Raw genomic sequence first — 20,293 nt, 5'->3', positions numbered from 1 at the left:
CCTTTCATGATAGAAATAGTCAGCAAACCAGGATTCAAAGAAAATTTTCTGAACCTGATAATGAACAAATGTAGGACATCCACAGTTAATATAATATTTAGTGGTAAAAGGCTAGGTGTTTTCTCCTGAAAATGAGGAACAAAACAAGGAAGCCAGCTCTTTCCACTTATATTTGGCAATGTATTGAAGATTTTAGCCAAAACAATTTGTCCAAAAAAGGAAATAAATGCATCAGATTAAATAGAAAAAGGTAAAACTATCTTCACTTACATATGACTTAACTTGTATATAGAAAACTCTAAGGAATCCACTGAAATATCTATTAGAACTGATAACTGAGTACAGCAAATTTGTATGAAAGAATATCAGCATATTAAAAATTGTTTTTCCTCTCTCAAATCAATAAACATTTAAATATTAAAGTAAAATAAAAAAATTTTTATACACTGCATACAGGAGGCAGCCAATCAATGTTTCTCTCTCACATAGATGTTTCTTTCTCTCTCTCTTCCTCTGTCTCTCCGTCGTCGGCAGCCGTCCGTCTGGAGAGACGATGGTGTAGCTTCTTAAGAGTCTATCTGCACCGCCGAGAATGGCTGTGCAGTCCGACTCGGGAGTGACACGGTATCTGTCTCCTCCCGTGTTGAATCGACATCTTGCGATGACGCTGGAGTGTCCTCTCCAGTGAAGCTGAAGCTACAGAGCCTGGGCAGGGTGATATGGAGGGTCTGCTGTTGCCCATGCAGCAGACCCCCCCTCTCTTCGCAGCTGAAGGATCCAAGGGAAAGACGGAGTCAATACAGCTTGGCTTCAGGTGCGCCGCAGGAGTTGCCAGTGTTGACTACAACGTCAAACCGCCTTAGGGACTCCGGCTCCGGATTTTCTGTCAGGGTTTACTCCCTTAGCCTTTCCCCTGAAGAGGTATGCCGCAAGGCAGCGGAGGTTTTTTGGAATCAGAGTTTTCCTTCTCTGATGTGCCCTGACTGGAAGATTGAACCAGCGACACTTAGCTCGCAGGCCGACGCTCAATCCACTGAGCCAAACCAGCCAGGGTGTACCTCTGTCTCTAAAGATAATAAAAAATAATAAAGTAAAAAATTTTTTAAAGAAATCTATTTGCAACAGAATCAAATGAAGTGAAATAGAATAATAGTTAATAAAAGAAGAAAATACTCTGAAAAGTGCAAAAACTTTTTAAAATTTAATAAATATCTACAAGTATGAAATAACAAGTGTTGGCAAGAATGTGGGGAAAACAAAATCCTTCTGCATTGTTGGTGGGAATGTAAATTGGTGCAGCCACTATGGAAATAAGTATGGAGGTTATTCAAAAAATTAAGAATAGAGCTACCATATGATTCAGCAGTCCCACTTCTGGGTATTTATTTGAAGAAAATGAAAACAAACTCAAAATGATATATGCACCCCTATGTTCACTGCAGCATTATTTACAATAGCCAAGGTACAGAAACAAGCTAAGTATGCATTGATGGATGAATGGATAAAGAAGATGTGGTCCCTGGCTGGGTAGTTCAGTTGGTTAGGGCACCAAAGTTGCGAGTTCGATCCCTGGTCAGGACACATACAAGAATCAACCAATGAACGCATAAATAAGTGGAACGATAAATCAATATTTTCATCTCTCTCTCTCACTCTCTTTCTCTCTATCTCTCCCTTCCTTTCCCTCTGAAAAATCAATTTTTTTAATGGGGTGTTTACATGTACAAAGGAAAATTAATTCAGCCCAAAGATGGACTGAAATCTTGCCATTTGTGACACCATAGATGGACCTTGAGGGCCTTACACTAAGTGAAAGAAAAAAAAAAAACAACCTCATGATCTCTCTTATATGTGGAAACTTAAAAAATACAAATAAATTAAAACAAAGCTCATGGATATCAAGAACAGGCTGGTGGTTGCCACAGTCTGATGGTGAAAGGGCAGAAGAAATAAGCGAAGAGGATCAAAGTTTTAAAAAAATTTAAGGGAGTTGTACCAAAAAAGCATAATTATAATAATCACATAGGGACACCAAAAATGATTACATACTTTTATATATTTAAACTTGCAAATTATGCATCATTTCTATTGGACGGTCATTATATGCAAAGGGATCTCAGTTATAGAACTGCAAGAATTTTGAGGATATATGGAAAAAAGTTCTCTTCTTGCCACATTTTCCCTGAAATTAATTTCTAGTAATAATATCCATTAAATGTTTTTATTGCCAAAATTTGATTTGCATTTTTTGGAAATTCAAAGGATTGTGGTGTGGTTGGGTGAACATTTGGATATTTGAACACTGCAAACCTTTAATAAAAATGAGGAAAGGCCTTGGAATGACCTCATCATTTTCCTTGGTCTTCATTTCTCCCTAAGCAATAGAGACAAAAAGAAAAAACAACAACAGAGTGAACCCTAAAAAACTGTATAAAGACCTAAATCATAGGGAAAATAGTTCTTGTTCACGGATCAGAAGACTTAGCACTGTTGAGATAACAATGCTTCCCAAAAATGTCTAGATATTCAACAAAATCCCTGACAGAGTCTCAGCTGACTTTTTTATAGAAATTGTCAAGCTATTTCATAAATTCATATGGAATTGCAGGACAACCAGAGTAGTGAAACCAATCTTGAAAAAACAAAACCCGGTAGTAGGACTAACATTTCATGATTTCAAATCTCACTACTCAGCAATGGAAATCAAGGTAGTGTGGTGATGACACAAAAACAGACATACAGATCAGTGGAGGAGATTGAAATTCTATATATCATGGTCATCTAATTTTTGAAAAAGATGCTTAAGAATGAGGGAAGAATATTCTTTTTAAATTGGTGCTAGGGTCTGGCTGGTGTGGTTCAGCTGGTTGGAGCATCATCCAGTAAATAGAAAGGTCACAAGTTCTCTTCCCTGTCAGGGCACATGCCTAGGTTATGGGTTCAGTCCCTGGTGGGTGTGCAAACGGGAGGCAACCAATCCATGTTTCTCTCTCCCGTCAATGGTTCTCTCCCGCCCTCTCTTTCCTTCTTCTCTCTCTAAAATCAATAAGCATGTTCTTGGGTGCAGACTTAAAAAATAATAACAAAAATTTGTGTTGGGACAAATGGATGGCAATATGCAAAGGAATTAAGTTAGATCCTTACATTACACCATACCACATACAATAATTTACCAAACTAAATCAAAGACCTAAATCTGAAGTAAAACTATAATATTCTTAGAAGAAAACATAGGGGAAAATATGACCTTGGATTTGGCAAAGAGTTATTCTATATGACAAAAAAAAAGTAAAATTTAAAAATAGTGTTCTGCCTTAGGGCAGCGATTTTCAACTGGTGTGCTGCAAGAATTTTCAAAACATGCAATACCTGACAATTTAGTCGGGGGCACTGACATCTTTTGTCTTAAATTGCAAGTTTAAAACAATGACGACAAGCAACACAGCAATAGCCATTCGGTGTGAATAATTCAAATTATACATTTTCTGTCAGATTGACAAAAAAACATTTCTTTTTGTGTGCCATAGAATTTTAGTAACTAGTTTATGTGTGCCATGAGATGAAAAAGGTTGAAAATCGCTCCCTTAGGGATATTACAATTTTTTACATTTCAAAGTTCTTTAAAGATACATTCAAAAAAATGATCTCAAATACGTTTCCAGTGTAAAACGTACACACCTGAGAATTTAATGTACCATCTCATAACTTGTGGTTAGACTGAGAAGAGTCCTTGCGCCCGGGGTAGGGCTGAGGGGTTCCAACTTCCCACCAAAGCCGAGTACTGGGAAGTCACGGGATTTTTTAAAGAGTGCGGGTGGGGAAGCGATGGGTGGAGGACTCAACGCTGTCAACACTAAAAGATCAAATGGAGTAGACTAATTATATATAAAGCGAGGCAACTTTTAAGTGTATGTACTTGTTTAAAAAAAAAAAATCACAGTTCCACCAGTGGCCTCGCAGACTTATTTTCAACGCATAAGTCCCGCAGAGGACGAGCTTCAGCTGGCCTTCTCCAAAGCCCTGTCCCGCTATCACTCAGGCGCGAAAGAACGGGGCCTTTCGAACTGTCCAATCAGGGTAGCCCCCGGGCAGGTGGGTGGGGCGATGATCCTCCACTAGCCCGGACGTCCTGCTTGCTCTGGCCATCCTGTAGCGCGGGGGTCGGCCGCCTTTAAAGGCCCTAGGTTGCTTTGCTGCAGGATCTGTCGCGGTGGGACTTGCACCGTTACCGGGAATTGTAGGGAGGACGCCAAGGAACCCAGGAAACCTAAAAATGGTGAGTGTGCAGGGCCGGGGTGCGGAGACTGGGACGAGGTGCTGACCGTAACCAGCCTTAGCGGAAACCAACCTCGCCAAGGTCAAGTCCAGGATCCTCGAAGCCGTCCCGAGGACCTCTGTCCGCTTCTGCACCCAGCATGGGGTGCTGGGCCAGCAGCCGGACCGTGGGTGTCTTGTCCCGTCGCTGCGCGGCGATTTCAGCCCCGGCGCCTTCTGGGCAGCTCTGCGCCGACAGCCCTGTGTCACCCCAAATGTTGGGGTGACCACTAGGAGGGTCATCAGAGAACAGTCGTGACTTATTATCCGGGGTCCGTACATGGGCGGAACTGATCTGCGGGGTCCCCAGTTCCTCCTTTTTCCCCAGGGGGGCGCCCGTTTTCTTCTGCGTTTTCCAAATGTTTGGGAAGCAGAGTCTCAAATACACAACCCTACTCCCACCCCAGTATCTTCCTAAGGGTGACAATAACTGTCTAAATTTCCAAATCCCTTCCCGAATTTACAAACATCAACTTCCCCTCTCCAGTTAAAGCATGAAAGTCAACTATTCGTCTTCCGGAGTGCATTTCAAACAGACCCATATTTAACTGTCATTTTTCCATAGACAATGGATGGCCCTTTTAATAGAGTTTATTTTTTGTTTGTGGATATTTTACATGAGAGAAAAGTACGAATAACCACATGGAACTACGTCATATAAAATACTTGTGCCTGACCTCCCAGGATCGTTCCTAGGCACAGACAGTCCTTTGGATGTTTGGATGGAGATTCCTCTTGGCAAACTTTCCTGGGTGATCTGTCAACACTGCCCCTCTTTGGGTTTGTCACTTTTAAAAGATATTTTTATTAGCCATGGCTGCTGTGGCTCAGTGGATTGAGTGTCGGCCTGCAAGCCAACTGTCGCTGGCTCGATTCCCAGTCAGGGCACATGACTAGGTTGCACGTCAGGTCCCCAGTTGGGGGCGCCAGTGAGAGGCAACCGCACAGTGATGTTTCTCTCCCTCTCTTTCTCCTTTCCTCTCTCTCTCAAAATAAATAAACAAATAAATTATTTAAAAATAAAATAAAATAAAAGATATCTTTATTTATGGATTGTTCAAACACTGAGTCTGTGCCTTTTAAAATATCAATGGTTGCCCAAAGCTGCTCCATTGGGAAGCAGAGCCTGTGGTCAGTGAGCCAACTAAGGCCCCTTGACCTTGCACAGGGAAGTACTTGAAGGCCCTGCTGGTTCTTCCTGGAGAGTGTCTCCCTGCAGGTGTCCTACCTACTCACACTCACCATGGAAGGAGCCTGTACACTGAGAAGCTACAGCCCTGGAAAGCTGGGGTTCACGTGCACATGGGGCTGGGGGTGATGCCCTTTCTGAGATTTTTGTTGTGGTTCGTGGGGCCCTGTTTCTAGGCATAAACTGGAGTTTTGCATCCACAGTGTGGGTGTGTTCAGAGTGTAATTTGTGCACATTGAAAGTCTGTGAAAGTCAGGAGTCTGTATCTGGGGTTAGGGCTCATGAATTTGGGAGTTCATTTGGATCAGAACCTTACACTGAATCCAGGTGAGCATTTTCTCACTGTGAGATGAAGCGTGAGAAGGGAGAGTTTCCATTATTCCCCAGGGAAAGGAGGGTGTTGGAGCTCCCAGAGTTCACTCCTGGGGCAGCTCAGGTGTCCTTCCTCTTTGTCCCCAGTCACTGACTCACTGCATGGCTTCTGTCTCAACCTGGGGAATCTAGAATGTGGAACCTTCTGAGAGTGGTTTTCCTTCTGTCCTGTGGGAAGCAGGCTGCTCATCTGAGCTGATTTCAATGCTTGTGTTTCTTTTGGATCCTTTATCCACTAAATCGTGCAGCTCTTTGGCTCTAGTTTCCCTGAAAACTTAGGCTCTGAAACTGTAATATGATAGAGAGATACAAGGTGAGGAAAGCAAGAAAACTGTGAAAATAGTTTTGTTCCATTTGGGCAAGAGAACTTCAAGATGTGAGGTGAATGTACTTAAGTTCTCATGCACATTTTTCTATTTCACGTCAGTTTTTGTACGTGCATGTCCCTAGAGAACTTTTAAAAAGACTAAAGCAATTGAATCTGTATCTTAATTGATGTGAGGAAAACTACTGAAAGCTCATGTAAATCTTTGAAAGTCATACTACGTTTAGGAGCTAAACTCAAACCCTAATGCATTATAATATGCTTAGTCCTGAAAATACCCCTGGTGTGAAATACAGGGGAAGGACAAACTATAATACTACATGGCATTTTAGTTAGCAAGAGATTTGAAAATTTTTATTTTGCATGGTTTACATTTTGTAACTGTTAGTGCTTAAAGAAATTAAGTGATTTCCAAAGGTTTTCTGACAGTCTGTGGCTTGTGTTTTCATTCTCTTAATACCGTGTTTTACTGAGCAGGAGTTTTTCATTTATTGTAGTCAAACTAATTTTTTTTTTCTATTTTGGATCTTGCTTTTGTTGTTGTATCTAAAAATTAATCACCAAACTCAGGGCACCTAGATTTTCTCCTATGTTATCTTCTAGAAGTTTTGTAGTTTTGCATTTTATACTAAACCTATGATCCATTTTGAGTTCATTATTGTGAAAGATGTAAAATCTGTTTATAGGTTTTTGGTTTGTTTCGTTTTGTTTGCTTTTGGGTGTCCAGTTTTTCCTGCACTATTTGTTATAAAGACTATGTTTTCCTATTGAATTGCCTCTGGTTCTTTGTCAAAGATCAGTTCATTATATTTGTGAAGAGCTATAAAAAGCAATAATTGTCTTTTATATATTATCCTTTTATCCTTCCATCATTCTCTATTCTCTAATTAGTTTAAGAAGTTTTCTTATTTAGGAATTTTTAAGAGTTTCTCCTCAGACAGTCTTTTTATTTTTAATCCTTACCCAGGGAGATGTTCATTGACTTCAAAGAGAGAGGAAGGGAGAAACACATAGATGTGAGAGAGAAACATCAATTGGTTGCCTCTTGTGTGCTCCCTGACTGAGGATTGAACTTGAAACCCAGGCATGTGCCCTGACCAGGAATCAAACCCACAACCCTTTTGTGTATGAGACAGTGCTCCAACCAACTGAGCCACCTGGTCAGGGCCTTAGGCAGTTTTGTCATATGCCACAAAGACAGTTTTATTTCTTGCTTTCCAATCTGTATGCCTTTTATTTCTTTTTTTTGTTTAATTGCAGTAGCTAAGAATGGTTGACTAGAAGTGATGAGAGGGGACATTTTGCTTTTTTCTTTATGTTACTGGAAAGCATCTAATTCTTTCAATGAAGTCTCTCTGTGTGTGTGTATATATATTACATGTTATATATGTTATACACTTGTATATTTATGTTATATACATATGCTATATGTATGTGTGTGTGTGTGTGTAATTTTTTTAGACAGGGGTTAGAGCTTCAAAGGCCTTGACTGAGACACTGTAGAGCTTTGACCAAGGAAGTAACATGATCATAATATGATTTTAGAAAAATCGTCCCTTCAAGGAAAGATAGATGCTTTTGTAGGGGGTGAGATAATAAGAGGGGATCAGTTGGTAGCTTCTGCAATAACAATCTAGAGAGAGTAATAAGGGCCTTAATGACAGAGCCATCTTGGCTTTTCAAAATCCCAATGCCCCACCCCTTTCACCTTTGGCAACCATCAGCTAGTTCTTTATAGGTCTATTTTTATTTTGTTTCCTTTATTCTCTTGTTTTGTTATTTTTTTTAGATTCAACATATAAACAAAATCATATGGTATTTGTCTTTCTCTGTTTGACATATTTCACAGCATAATAATCTCTGGGTTCATCCATGTTCTCACAAATAGCAAGATTTTGTATTATTTTTATTGCTGAGTAATATTCCAGTGTGTGTGTGTGTGTGTGTGTGTGTGTGTATGTGTCTGTGTGTGTGGTGTAGCAATTACATGTGTCTATCCAATCATCTATTGATGGTCACCTAGGTTGCTGCCATACCTTGGCTATTATTAGTAATGCTGCAGTGAACATAGGGGTGCATGTATCTTTTCAAAATAGTGTTTTGGATTTTTTCAATTAATACCCAACAATAGAATTCCTGGGTCAAGAGGTAGTTCTATTTTTAATTTTTTGAGGAACCTCCTACTGTTTTCCATAGTGGCAGCACCAATTAATTTATAACCCCACCAACACTGCTCAAGAGTTCCCTTTTCTTCACATCCTCACCAACGCTTCTTGCTTATTGATTTGATTGTAGCCATTCTGACAAGTGCGAGGTGGTATTTCAATGCAGTTTTAATTTGCATTTTTCTGATGATTAGTGATGCTGAGCATCTTTTCATGTCTGTAGGCCATCCTTAGAGAAATGTCTGTTCAGGTCCTCTGCCCATAATTTAACTAGATTTGGGAAGAGGGTGTTAGGTTTTATGAGTTTCTTAAAATATATTTTGGATATTAATCCATTATTGGATATATCATGTGTGAATATCTTCTCCCATTAAGCAGATTGTCTTTCTGTTTTCTTGATGGTTCCCTTCACTGTGCAAAATCATTTTAGTTTGATGGCATCTTATTTATTTATTTATTTACATATTTGTTTATTTATTTATTGTTGCCCTTGCCCAAGGAGACATCCAAAAAGATATTGCTAAGAGCAATGTCAAAGTGTTGACTGCTTTTGTTTTCTTCCAGAAATTTTATGGTTTCAGGTCTTATATTTACATCTTTAATCCATTTTGAGTTTATTTTTGTATAGATGACAGGAAGCGGTTTAGTGTCATTTGTTTGCATGTATCTATCCAGTTTTGCCAACAACACTTATTGAAGAGACTGTCTTGTATATCCTTGCTTCCTTTGTTGTAGATTAATTGACTATATAAGTGAGGATTTATTTGGGGGCTGTATTCTATTTTGTTGCTATGTGTATTTGTTTTTATGCCAGTACCATACTGCTTTGATTATTGTAGCTTTGTAGAATAGTTTGATATCAGGGATCATACCTCCTACTTTGTTGTTTCAAGTTTTTGTTGGCTATTTGAGGTCTTTTGTGGTTCCATATAAATATTAGCATTAGTTCTAATTTTAAGAAAACTGTTACTAACATTTTAATAGGGATTGCATTGAATCTATATATTGCTTTAAGTAGTAAGGACATTTTAACAATATTAATCCTTACAATCCATGAGCAAAGTATATCCTTCCATTTATATGTATCTTCTTCAATATTTTTCTTTAATGTCTTACAGTTTTCAAAGTGCAGGTCTTTCATCTGTTTGGTTAAATTTCTTCTTAGGTATTTATGCTTTTTGATGCAATTATAAATGGGATTGCTTTCTTAATTTCTCCTTCTAATGATTTGTTATTTGTATAGAAACACACCAGTTTCTGAGTATTGGTTTTGTATTCTGCAACTTTACTGAATTCATTTATTAGTTCTAATAGTTTTTGTTGTTGTTGTTGTTGAAGTCTTTTTGGTTTTCTCTATATAGTATCATGCCATCTGCAAATAATGAGAGTTTTACTTCTCCCTTTCCATTTGGATGCCTTTTATTTCTTTTTCTTGTCTGATTTCTGTGGCTAGGATTTCCAAGACTGTGTTGAATAGAAGTGGTGATATTGGTCATCCTTATTTTGTTCCTAATTTAATGCAAAAATCTTTTAGCTTTTAGTATGATATTAGCTGTGGGTTTGTCTTATATAGCATTTACTATATTGAGCCATATTTCCTCTATAACCACCTTATTGAGAGTTTTTTCATAAAAGGATTTTGAATTTTGTCAAATGCTCTTTCTGTATTCATTGTGAAGACCATATGGTGTTTTTCTTTATTTTGTTAATGTGATGTATCACATTGATTGACTTATGGGTGTTGAACCATCCTTGCATCCCTGGGATGAAGCCTGCTTGGTCATGGTGTGTAATCTTTTTAATGTATTGTTGAATACAGATTGCTAATATTTTGTTGTGAATTTTTACATCTATGTTCATCAAGAATATTGGACCAAGTGTCGCTGGTTCAATTTCCAGTCAGGGCACATAACTAGGTTGCACGTCAGGTCCCCAGTTGGGGGCGCAAGTGAGAGGCAACCACACAGTGATGTTTTCCTCGCTCTCTTTCTCCTTTCCCCTCTCTCTAAAAATCAATCAATCAATAAATAAATAAACAAATAAATTATTTAAAAAATATATATATTGGCCTGTCATTTTATATTTTTGTAATGTCTTTGTCTGGTCTTGGTATCAGGGTAATGCTGGCTTTGTGAAATGTGTTTGGAAACATTCCTTCATCTTCAATTTTTGAAATATAGTAAGAAGAATATGTATATGTATTAATTCTTATTTGAATGTTTGGTAGAATTCACCCATGAAGCTTTCTGGTTGGTCCTAGACTTTTATTTGTTGGGATTTTTTTAATTACTGTTTTAATTTCATTGCTAGTAATTAGTCTATTTGGATTTTGTATTTCTCTTGTTCAGGCTATTGTTCGTAGTAGTCTTTGTATTTCTGTAGTGTTGGTTGTGACTTCTCTTTCATTTATATTTTATTTTTCACTTTTTTTCTCAATGAGTTTGGCTAAAGCTTTTAATTTTGTTTATCTTTTCAAAGAACCAGCCCTTAGTTTTATTGATATTTTCCATTGTTTATTTTTAACTTCTATTTCATTTATTTCTGCTCTGATCTTATTTCCTTTCCTCTGTTTACTTCAGGTTGTGTTTGTTCTTGTTTTTCTAGTTCCTTTCGATGTAGAGTTTTGTGGTTTCTTTAGGTAGGCCTGTCTAGTTATAAAATTCCCTCTTAGAACTGCTTTTGCTGCATTCCATGAAGTTTGAAAAGTTGTTTTTGTTTTTATTTATGTCATATAGCTTGATATTCTGTTATATTTTCTTTTTTATCTATTGCTTGTTTAGTAGCCTGTTGTTTAGTCTCCACATATTTGTGGGTTTTTTCCAGTCATATGTGAATTTCTTATGAATTGAGTATAGATTCCTAGTGCTGTTCATCTCACCCATTCTCCTGTCTACATATTTGGGGTGTTTTAGGACTTTGTGGCCTTTGACGATGTGAGTGTGAAGTTCACCTTGGAGGAGTGGGCTTTACTGGATTCTTCACAGAAGAAGCTCTACAGAGATGTGATGAGGGAAACCTTCAGGAACTTGGCCTCAATAGGTAAGGATGACAACATCCTTACTTGCTTAGTTGGTTAGAAAACCAGTGTTGCTTGCTCCTCAAGGAAGTCCTAAGGAGTGGAATGTGGAAAGGGAATATATTGATAAATAAACCAGGCGGCGTGGTCACAGCTCATCATGGGTTTATTATGTGATAATTTTTCTACAAGTTTTATAGTTTATAATTTTTCCTGGTCTGCATTTTAGGAGAAATATGCAAAGACTATAATGTTGAAGACCACTATGAAAATCATGGGACAAATTTAAGGTGAGTTGCATTCACATGAGAAAGTAATGTCCCATGAATCTTACTATATCATGAAATTTTTAAAACAGCACATGAAACAAATAAGCCAACTTTTAAATTTATTTATTCTTGCCATATTTTTATCAAAGCCCTCTTGCAAAGCATTTAACACTTTCAAAAAATCAAAAAGCACTGAAAACTTACATGTTCCTTGATTATGGTAAAAATGTCATTGTAATAACTATTAATATAAAAGTATTAATAAATAAGAAATTAATAATATCCTTTTCACTTTTTACAGCAGTCATATAGTAGAGAGACTGGGTAAAAGTAAACAAGGTAGTCAACGTGGAGAAAACTTCAGCCCAATTCCAAATCATAACCAGAAAAAGAAAACATCTGCTGGAATAAAATTATGTGAATGCAGTGTGTGTGGAGTCTTCCTGAATCATTCATTCTTTAATAGGCACATGCTATCTCACACTGCACTCAAATCATTTGAGTACCTGGAATACGAGGAAAAGCCATATAAATGTAAGGAATGTGGGAAAGCCTTCAAGTATCGCCAATCCTTTCGAAGGCACGAAAGGATTCACACTGGAGTGAAACCCTATCTATGTAAGCACTGTGATAAAGCCTTCAGTTGTCTCAGTTACTGTCGAACTCATGAACTGTCTCACACAAGAGAGAAACCATATAAATGTGAGCAGTGTGGCAAAGCTTTCAGTTGTCCCAGTTACTTTAGAAAACATGAAAGAACTCATACTGGAGAGAAACCTTATGAATGTAAGCAATGTGGTAAAGCCTTCAGCTGCTTTACCTCCTTTCAAAGTCATGAAAGGAGACACAGTGGAGAAAAGCCCTATGAATGTAAAAGTTGTGGCAAAGCCTTCAGTTGTCCAAGTTACTTTCGAAAACATAAAAGAATTCATACTGGAGAGAAGCCCTATAAATGTCAGCAGTGTGGTAAAGCCTTCAGTTGTTCCAGATCCTTTCGAAGTCATGAAAGGAGACACAGTGGAGAAAAGCCCTATAAATGTAAAAAATGTGGTAAAGCCTTCAGTTGTCCAAGTTACTTTCGAAAACATGAACGAAGTCATACTGGAGAGAAGCTCTATGAATGTAAGGAATGTGGAAAAGCCTTCAGTTGTCCAAGTTACTTTCGAAAACATGAAAGAAATCATACTGGAGAGAAACCCTATGAATGTAAGCAATGTGGGAAAGCTTTGAGTTCTCTCACCAACTTTCGAAGACACATGATGAAGCACACTGGAGATGGGCCTTATAAATGTAAGGAGTGTGGGAAGGTCTTTGATTGTCCAAATTACTTTCGATATCATGAAAGCACCCATAGTGGAGAAAAGCCATATGAATGTATGGAATGTGGTAAATCCTTCAGTACTCCCAGATCCCTTCAAAATCATGAAAGAACTCATACTAGAAAAAAACCTTATGAATGTAAGGAATGTGGTAAAGCCTTCAGTTTCCCCTGTTCCCTTCAAAAGCATGAAAGAAGTCATACTGGGGAGAAACCCTATGAATGTAAGCAATGTGGGAAAGCCTTCACCTATCTCAGTTCCATTCAAAAACATGAAAAAACTCATAGTGGAGAGAAACCTTATGAATGTAAGGAATGTGGGAAAGCCTTCATTTCTCTTTCCAATGTTCAAAGACATATGATAAAACACACTGGAGTTGGGCCTTGTAAGTGTAAGGAATGTGGGAAAGCCTTTGATTGTCCTAGTTCATTAAGAACACATGAAAGAACTCACACTGGGGAGAAGCCCTATCAATGTAATAATTGTAGTAAAGCCTTCAGTCGTCCCAGTTCTTTACGAAATCATGAAAGAACACATACCTAAGAAAAAGTCTGAATACTCTAAGGAATATGGGAGAGCCTTTTGTGGAAATGTAAGAATGCACACTGGAGAAATACCCTAGATATGTAAAGAATGTGGAAAAGCTTTTAGCTTTCTCATTTCCTTTAGAAGCCACACACATACACACACACACACACACATACAACCTCGAAGTAGAAAAAATTCTACTAAATGTAAACAATATAGGAAAACCTTCACTTATCTCGAATTCCTACAAAATCATGTGAGAGTGTACAATGGGTAGAAATTGTATAACTGAAAAATAAGACAGAATTTAATTTTAACATTTTCAAAGTAGTGTGGAAACTGCATTGGAAATCTATAAATCATATTAATGTAATTAATATGGGTAGCCTGTTGAAAATCAATTTATTAGGATACTCTAGAAAATTCATGACATAAAAGAAATGTTACAAACATTTACATGCATGGCCTTTATTGCTGACTTATTCTTTAAGTAATTCTCTGTAGTATGGAGTTCTACTTACTTTTGCAAGTAAATATTGAACTGTAGGTTTGTGGGTGAATTGAAGTGTATTTCTAACATGCAAGTAGGTTTAATTTTTATATCATTTTGTAACTGATTTGTAAGGAAAGGACCATTGGAAAATTACATTTGGTATTTGTTGAGTTTTTTTTCCTACTGTCCTCCTGTTACAAGTACTGGATATATTTACCCTTTCATATATATATATATTCCACCTCTCTTTCTTAACAGAAAAGTACTGTTTCATTTCCCTAAAGAGCCTTATTTTGTTTTCCTTGTCAGTAAATGAATTTGTAAATATGCACAATTCATCATCGAGTATAGTCTCATGAATTATTCTCATCTGTTGTCCCTTGTTCTTTATCAGTCCTTCTGGTTAGGATTTGGGCTACAAGATTTGCATTAAGAAGAGAGACCTGTGATGAGCCAATAAAATCTAGAATTGGAGATGACCCTTCTTGACTGATACAGCATCATGAGTAATGTTGTGAACTACCATTTCTAGAATCTGTTACCTTTATGGTTCCATGTTAGAATTCACCAAAGCCTATCTTACATGCAACGTGGAACATAGAAGTGAAATAGGATTGGGCAGGTTTGAGCCACCTGTATAGATAAGACAGGCAGGGCCTTTGCTAACACTTGCTTCCAGACCATTTTCTTCATTCTTTGCCCTGCCCATCAAGAATATCTTCCTTGACCATAAAAAAGAATGAAATCCTACCAATACCCTAGAGGGTATTATGCTAAGTGAAATAAGTCAGTCAGAGAAAGGCAGATACTGTATGATTTTACTTATATATGGAATCTAAAAAAACAAACAAACACAATCAAAACAGACTCTCATTACAAAAAATAGACTGATGGTTGCCAGAGGGGAGGGGAATTGGAGGACTGGGTGAAAAAGCTGAAGGGATTGAGAAATACAAATTAGTAGTTACAGAATAGTCAAGAGGATGTAAAGTACAGCATAGGAAATAAAGTCAATAATGTTGTAATAACTATGTATGGTGCTAGGTGTGTACTGGACATATCAGGGGAACACTTTGTAAAGTACACAATTGTCTAACCACTGTGCTGTACATCCAAAACTAATACAAAATAATATTGAATATAAACTATTGTCAGAAAAATAAAATAAAACAGAGTATCCTCGAAACCACCAGTGGCTTGTCGACTTACATTTTATTTCAGTTTTTGACTTCTACATTTGTCTTCAAAGTTCAACATCAAAGATCCAGTGCAGTTTGGATTCTCCTGCAAGTCTTCATGTGTCTACCATGCAGAAAATGAGAACAGTCTTTGAAGGACTAACCATTCTTCTCTAGATTGTATTTGTATAAGATCTAATTTGTATAGTGAATTGTACTTGTATAAGATCTAATTTGTATAGTAGATGCCTTGTTCTGTTAATACTGCTAGTGACCATGTGTTCCTGATCCCACTGTGGCAGCTGCAGTGGTGCAGTGCAAGACAACCACGGTAGAGTTTGTTCCTGAGCTGCATATACAAGAACTGCTCTGACCCACTCCTTCCATGTGAGAACTGGCACCTTTCTGATATCTGGCAGATTCTGGGTGTTTCCTGTTACTTGTAACTGAATGTTAGCTCTCAATATCTCTTTAAGTATCTGTGATCATATGTGATTGAAAGTATGTGTATTGTTTTCTCTAATGAATGTTCTGTAGTTTTTTTCTTAAAAATGTTATATTAACTTTTCAAGCACTTGTAAGCTAAGAAACAGTATTGTTTTTTTTATTTCCTGAGAGGATTATTAAATGTCTCATTGTAATTATATATTTTCAAATCAACTTATAATTTTTTCCATTTAATTGTATGCATTGAGTCAATATTTATCAGGTGTGTACAAATTTAGATATTTAACTTTTTTAGAGAGAGGGGTGGGAGAGAGAAACACTGATGTGAGAGAGAAATATCAACCAGTTGCCTCTAGCACACTCCTTGATCAGGGACCGAACCCACAACTTAGACATGTGCCCTGACCAGGAATCGAACCGCAACCTTTCATTTTGTGGGATGACACCCAACCAGCTGAGGCACAACAGCGAGGACTAGATATTTTAAAACATTTTTATTTTTATTCTATTATACTTAGAATTTTTGTCATGAGACTAGCTTTTATTCATTCATGATACCAAAAACTTAAATCTTATGTTTTTCAGTCCCCTCCTGCCAAAGACACAAGGATCACCTCTGTAGTAAAAAAAGGGGTGTAATGAATTCTAGTAATAAGAATGATCACAAACCATAGATGGCTAAAGGGTGTAACAGTAACAACACACTCAAAGGGTCTCCTTACTGGGTTTTGACTTGTGTTAAATGATTTGATTGCTATTCAGAGAAGCAGGACATTTTTATGTATTGGATGCTTTGAAGAAATAAACTTTATCCTATCATGGGTAATCATAAGTTCTTATCTAGAAAGCAGAAAGAATAGCTTGATGCTAAGTCTAATTTGTCAGAAGCACCAATCCACAATATTAGAAGAGGGAAATCCTAGGTATTTTTATTCTCCTTGGAGATCTGTTCTGTTTTACCATTTACAGAGAAATGGTTACAGAATGCCTTTTCTTTTGTCTTGATGCCTCCTGGTCATGGAGTAGCTTTTTCTGATCATGGATGTGTGTGACATTTTCCTCTTCAATAGGATATAGCTAACTCAGGGAGTGCCAGGCCAGCTCCAGTTCTCAGGAACAGCTTTTGCCTTTCTTGTTATCAAGACACTGAAATATTTCTTACAGTGTAGTCAATGCTTTCCCATAAGTATGTTAGTAAAAATGTAAGAATTTCTAATCACTTACTTCTTTGTAAGACACATAGTAATTTTGTTAGGTACCTTGCAAAGTCAGGACCTCTCTTCCAGTGAAGCCTTTTTTGCTCAGAGACTATGTTCTTCATCCTAATTTTTCAACATCCCTCGTATGCCAGGCTGTGTAGATTAAAAACACACAATTTAACACAAATAGTTGAGGTTCTCTAGGGTATGGATAAATAGGCATAAAAGGAAGAAGTTCTTGCACTCCTGGTGCTTATATTTTTGTAGGAAAAGAGATGGTGAATTGAGTAAGCTTTGTTTTCTAAGTAGAAAATAAAGGTGTTAAAGAAAATGAAATGATGGTAGGTGACAAAATAGGGAAGTTCAGGGGGGTGTTGTCTATCTCTTTATGGAGTGTATGGACCTCAGTGAGTATCATCGTTGATTAAAGTAATTCAGAAGATCAGTGGCCACTATGGAGAATTGCTAAGATTCCTAAACTTAATTTTCTTAAAACTGAATGGATAATAACAATGCTCGAATTGGTTAAATAGAATGGAATGCCTATTTAAAATAGTATTTTGAGGTTTCCAAATGAGACCAAGAATCTGAAGTTGCCTTTTTGTGAAATAAAGTCTTGGAATTAGCAGAGGCTACTGAAAATATAAAGAGAGAGAATGTCATCCTAAGCCACATCTTCCTCTATAACATTGTCTTGTCCTTCCTCATCTAATCCATTGTCTCAGGATCTTCTAGCCCCCCCCCCATTCTTCTATGGAGACTTTGCCCTGGGTCTCTCCAGCTTGCACGCATGCTTCTTGCCCACCTCCCACACCATTTGCCTTCCACTACCACAATGTTCCTGCCTCCAACACCATTTTCTCCTGAATCCTCTCCCACTCTTTCTTCCTCTGAACTTAACAGTACTTTCCCTTTTAAAATTAAACCATTTGGGGATCCTAATGGACCTCAGTTTCTTGCGCACCCTCAACTGAAGCTGAGTTGCAAGCCATTGTTAAGGAATTTCCTAAGATAACTAAGAATTGTCCTAAGTTTTCTGAGAAATTTGATATTGTTATTCAGACCAATCAGCCCAGGCTTTCTGATTTATATCAGCTAATTCACATGGCAGTTGGTGAAAGCCAGGCTCAACACTGGACGAGAATTTCGAGATGGAAACATCCTGAATGGGATTTCAGAAAGCAAACCTCCAATTGCTGGGAAAAAGCTGGAAAACTTGCTCAAAAATTACACCAAGCAATTCCTAAGGCTTTCCCAAAGCATGTTGATTGAAACAATCACAAAAGTCTGCTGAATCCACTCACGACTATTACAATCAACTTCAGGTTCTTTTTAAGGAAAGGTTGGTCTTCCCTTAGATGCTGATTCTACTCAGGTAACTTTTTACTCTTGTTAATGGGCTGATCAGAGATCTTACCTTCCAGGTTAAGAGGACCAGGATGGAATGGGAAACTGTCCACTCTAAATTTAGTGAACTTGCCCAACAGCTTGCCTGTTCTTCAGATGAGCCACCTAGAAGTAAGGTTGACAAGATTTTTAATTTTTAGAGCAGAGGCCCTAAACCGGAAGTCTTCAAACTCTCGCCATTATAGCAAGGATCCAGGACAGTGGAAAATAGACTGCTGTAAGTCTGAGCACTTCAGGTGCTCTTGGTCTTCTAACCAGCCTTTCTGAAGTCCTCCTCGCCCCCAGTTATGGGGCTTTTTCCAATCCTCCCTCTCTGTTAGCTTGAAGAAATCTCTTCAATTTGGCACAAAATCTATTTCTATTCCTATTGGCACTCGTGCTACACTTCTGGTGCTCAACCCCACTGTCATAAAACAGCCCCCACCTCAGAGTAACAGAACAATTAAAATAGTGGCTATTTTGAATAAACAGGTTCATGTTTCTGAACCTATTCATTTTTGCTTATACCCTTTAAGAGATACATACTGTTCTCTCCTTTTTACTCTGCCCCTACCCATTTATTAGGCCAAGACTTCATAGAGAAGTATTAAGTTGGAAGGTCCTTCTCCTGAAAAGGGAAAATAACCTTGTTACAGCGCCCTGAGTTCTTGCGACATCAGGGTAGAAATCAAAAGAGCTCACCAGAAGCTGATGCAGACAAAAGTTTATTGAGCCTGTGCACAAGGGAACAGCACCAACAAGGAAAAGGGAATAGGCTGCTCCCAGAATGGCTTAAGGGAAAGGCTTTTATTGGTGAGGGAGGAGAGAGCTCAAGTGAACATTTATTTTTCTGTTGGGCTGCTTGGCAACGATCGCTGTGCCTATGCTTTGTCAACTGTGCAGGCACAGCAGTGGTTTTAATATCTGCGAATGAGCAAGCAGTTAGAAGGGAGATAAAATTCTGCAAACTTTTTCTGTCAATCAGGGAGTGGAGGGTTGGTGCCATTCTTGTGGTAGGCTTATTCAATGTTTTATCTGGCTGTCTGGTGTCCTTGGCATCTGGGCAAGGGGCAGCGGGTTGGTGCCCCCTCTGCAGTTTTTCTTATCTTGTATCCTTGGGAATCTGAGGGCACAGGTCCCTAAGATTTCTCACTTAGAATTTGCCAGCAGCTGTCAGAATGGACAATTACTTCCAGCCAAGATGGAGGCCTATACTGACATACTCCATCTCCCTCCACAACTAAGAAGGAATACAACTACTGAAAAACCAGAAATAACCAGAAGTTCCAGAAAATAAAGCTACATGGAAGTCCAACATATGAAGTTATAAAGAAGTGATGCTCATTCGAACGGGTAGGAGAGGCGAAGCCAGGGCGGAGAGGTCAAGCTGTGCTGGCGGCAGCAGCTGTGGTGATGGCAGCAGGATGGCAGTAAGCACAGACACCCATATATAAGGGGAGGCAAGAAGTGCCTGGGGAGCAACCCTGGCTACAGACCAAACCCGTCAGCTCACAATTCCAATGCCGGAGAGGGCAGACCCCCATTGCCTCGGACTGTGAGGGCCGGAGGGCATGGGGACGGAGGAGGAGGCTCCTGGTCTCTCAGCAGAGAGTGAATGGCAGGAATCCATCTTGGACCCCCAACCCCACACAAAGCGCCACATTGTGGTGAGAAGGGTCGCCTGGTAGTGACAAGTGCATGGGGCTCCATGCCCTCTAGCTTACGAGGTGTAACAGCCCTGCCCAGGAAGCAAAGGTAAAGACAAAACTGTCAGGATGGAACAGATCATGATAGAGATCCTGGTGATGCAGCTGACCAGACAGGAAATATCTAAGCTAACAGCTCAGCAGATAGATAATCTTTCTGAGGCACAGTTCAGAGCTTTGGTTATACGAATGCTTACAGACCTAAGAGCAGATCTTAAACAAGATGGGGAAAGAATGAAGGCTAGTCCTGCTGAAATGAATGAAAACACATACAAAACTAGTGGTGAGGGAAAGAGAACCAGGGATCAAATCAACAAATTGGAACATAGGGAAGGAACAAATACTAAACCAGTGCAGAAAGAGGAAATAAAAAGTGAGGAAAATGAG

General features: G+C 38.4%; 1 protein-coding gene across 1 annotated transcript; it reads left to right on the top strand.

Annotated features, from left to right (window-relative positions):
* The first annotated feature begins 4,106 nt into the window (after window positions 1-4,106).
* Window positions 4,107-13,644, top strand: LOC149999893 (uncharacterized). The gene is made up of 4 exons (XM_090289654.1): window positions 4,107-4,276; window positions 11,278-11,404; window positions 11,611-11,671; window positions 11,952-13,644. The coding sequence occupies exons 1-4, from the start codon at window positions 4,274-4,276 to the stop codon at window positions 13,510-13,512; spliced, it is 1,752 nt and encodes a 583-aa protein (XP_090145780.1). The 5' UTR covers window positions 4,107-4,273; the 3' UTR covers window positions 13,513-13,644.
* The last annotated feature ends 6,649 nt before the right edge of the window (window positions 13,645-20,293 follow it).

The sequence above is a fragment of the Furipterus horrens genome, unplaced genomic scaffold (genome assembly GCF_987537825.1).
Source record: "Furipterus horrens unplaced genomic scaffold, mFurHor1.1.pri manual_scaffold_10, whole genome shotgun sequence".
Classification (NCBI taxonomy): domain Eukaryota; kingdom Metazoa; phylum Chordata; class Mammalia; order Chiroptera; family Furipteridae; genus Furipterus; species Furipterus horrens.
The sequence above is the reverse complement of the archived record's forward strand: the minus strand, read 5'-3'. Positions and strand labels throughout refer to the sequence as shown.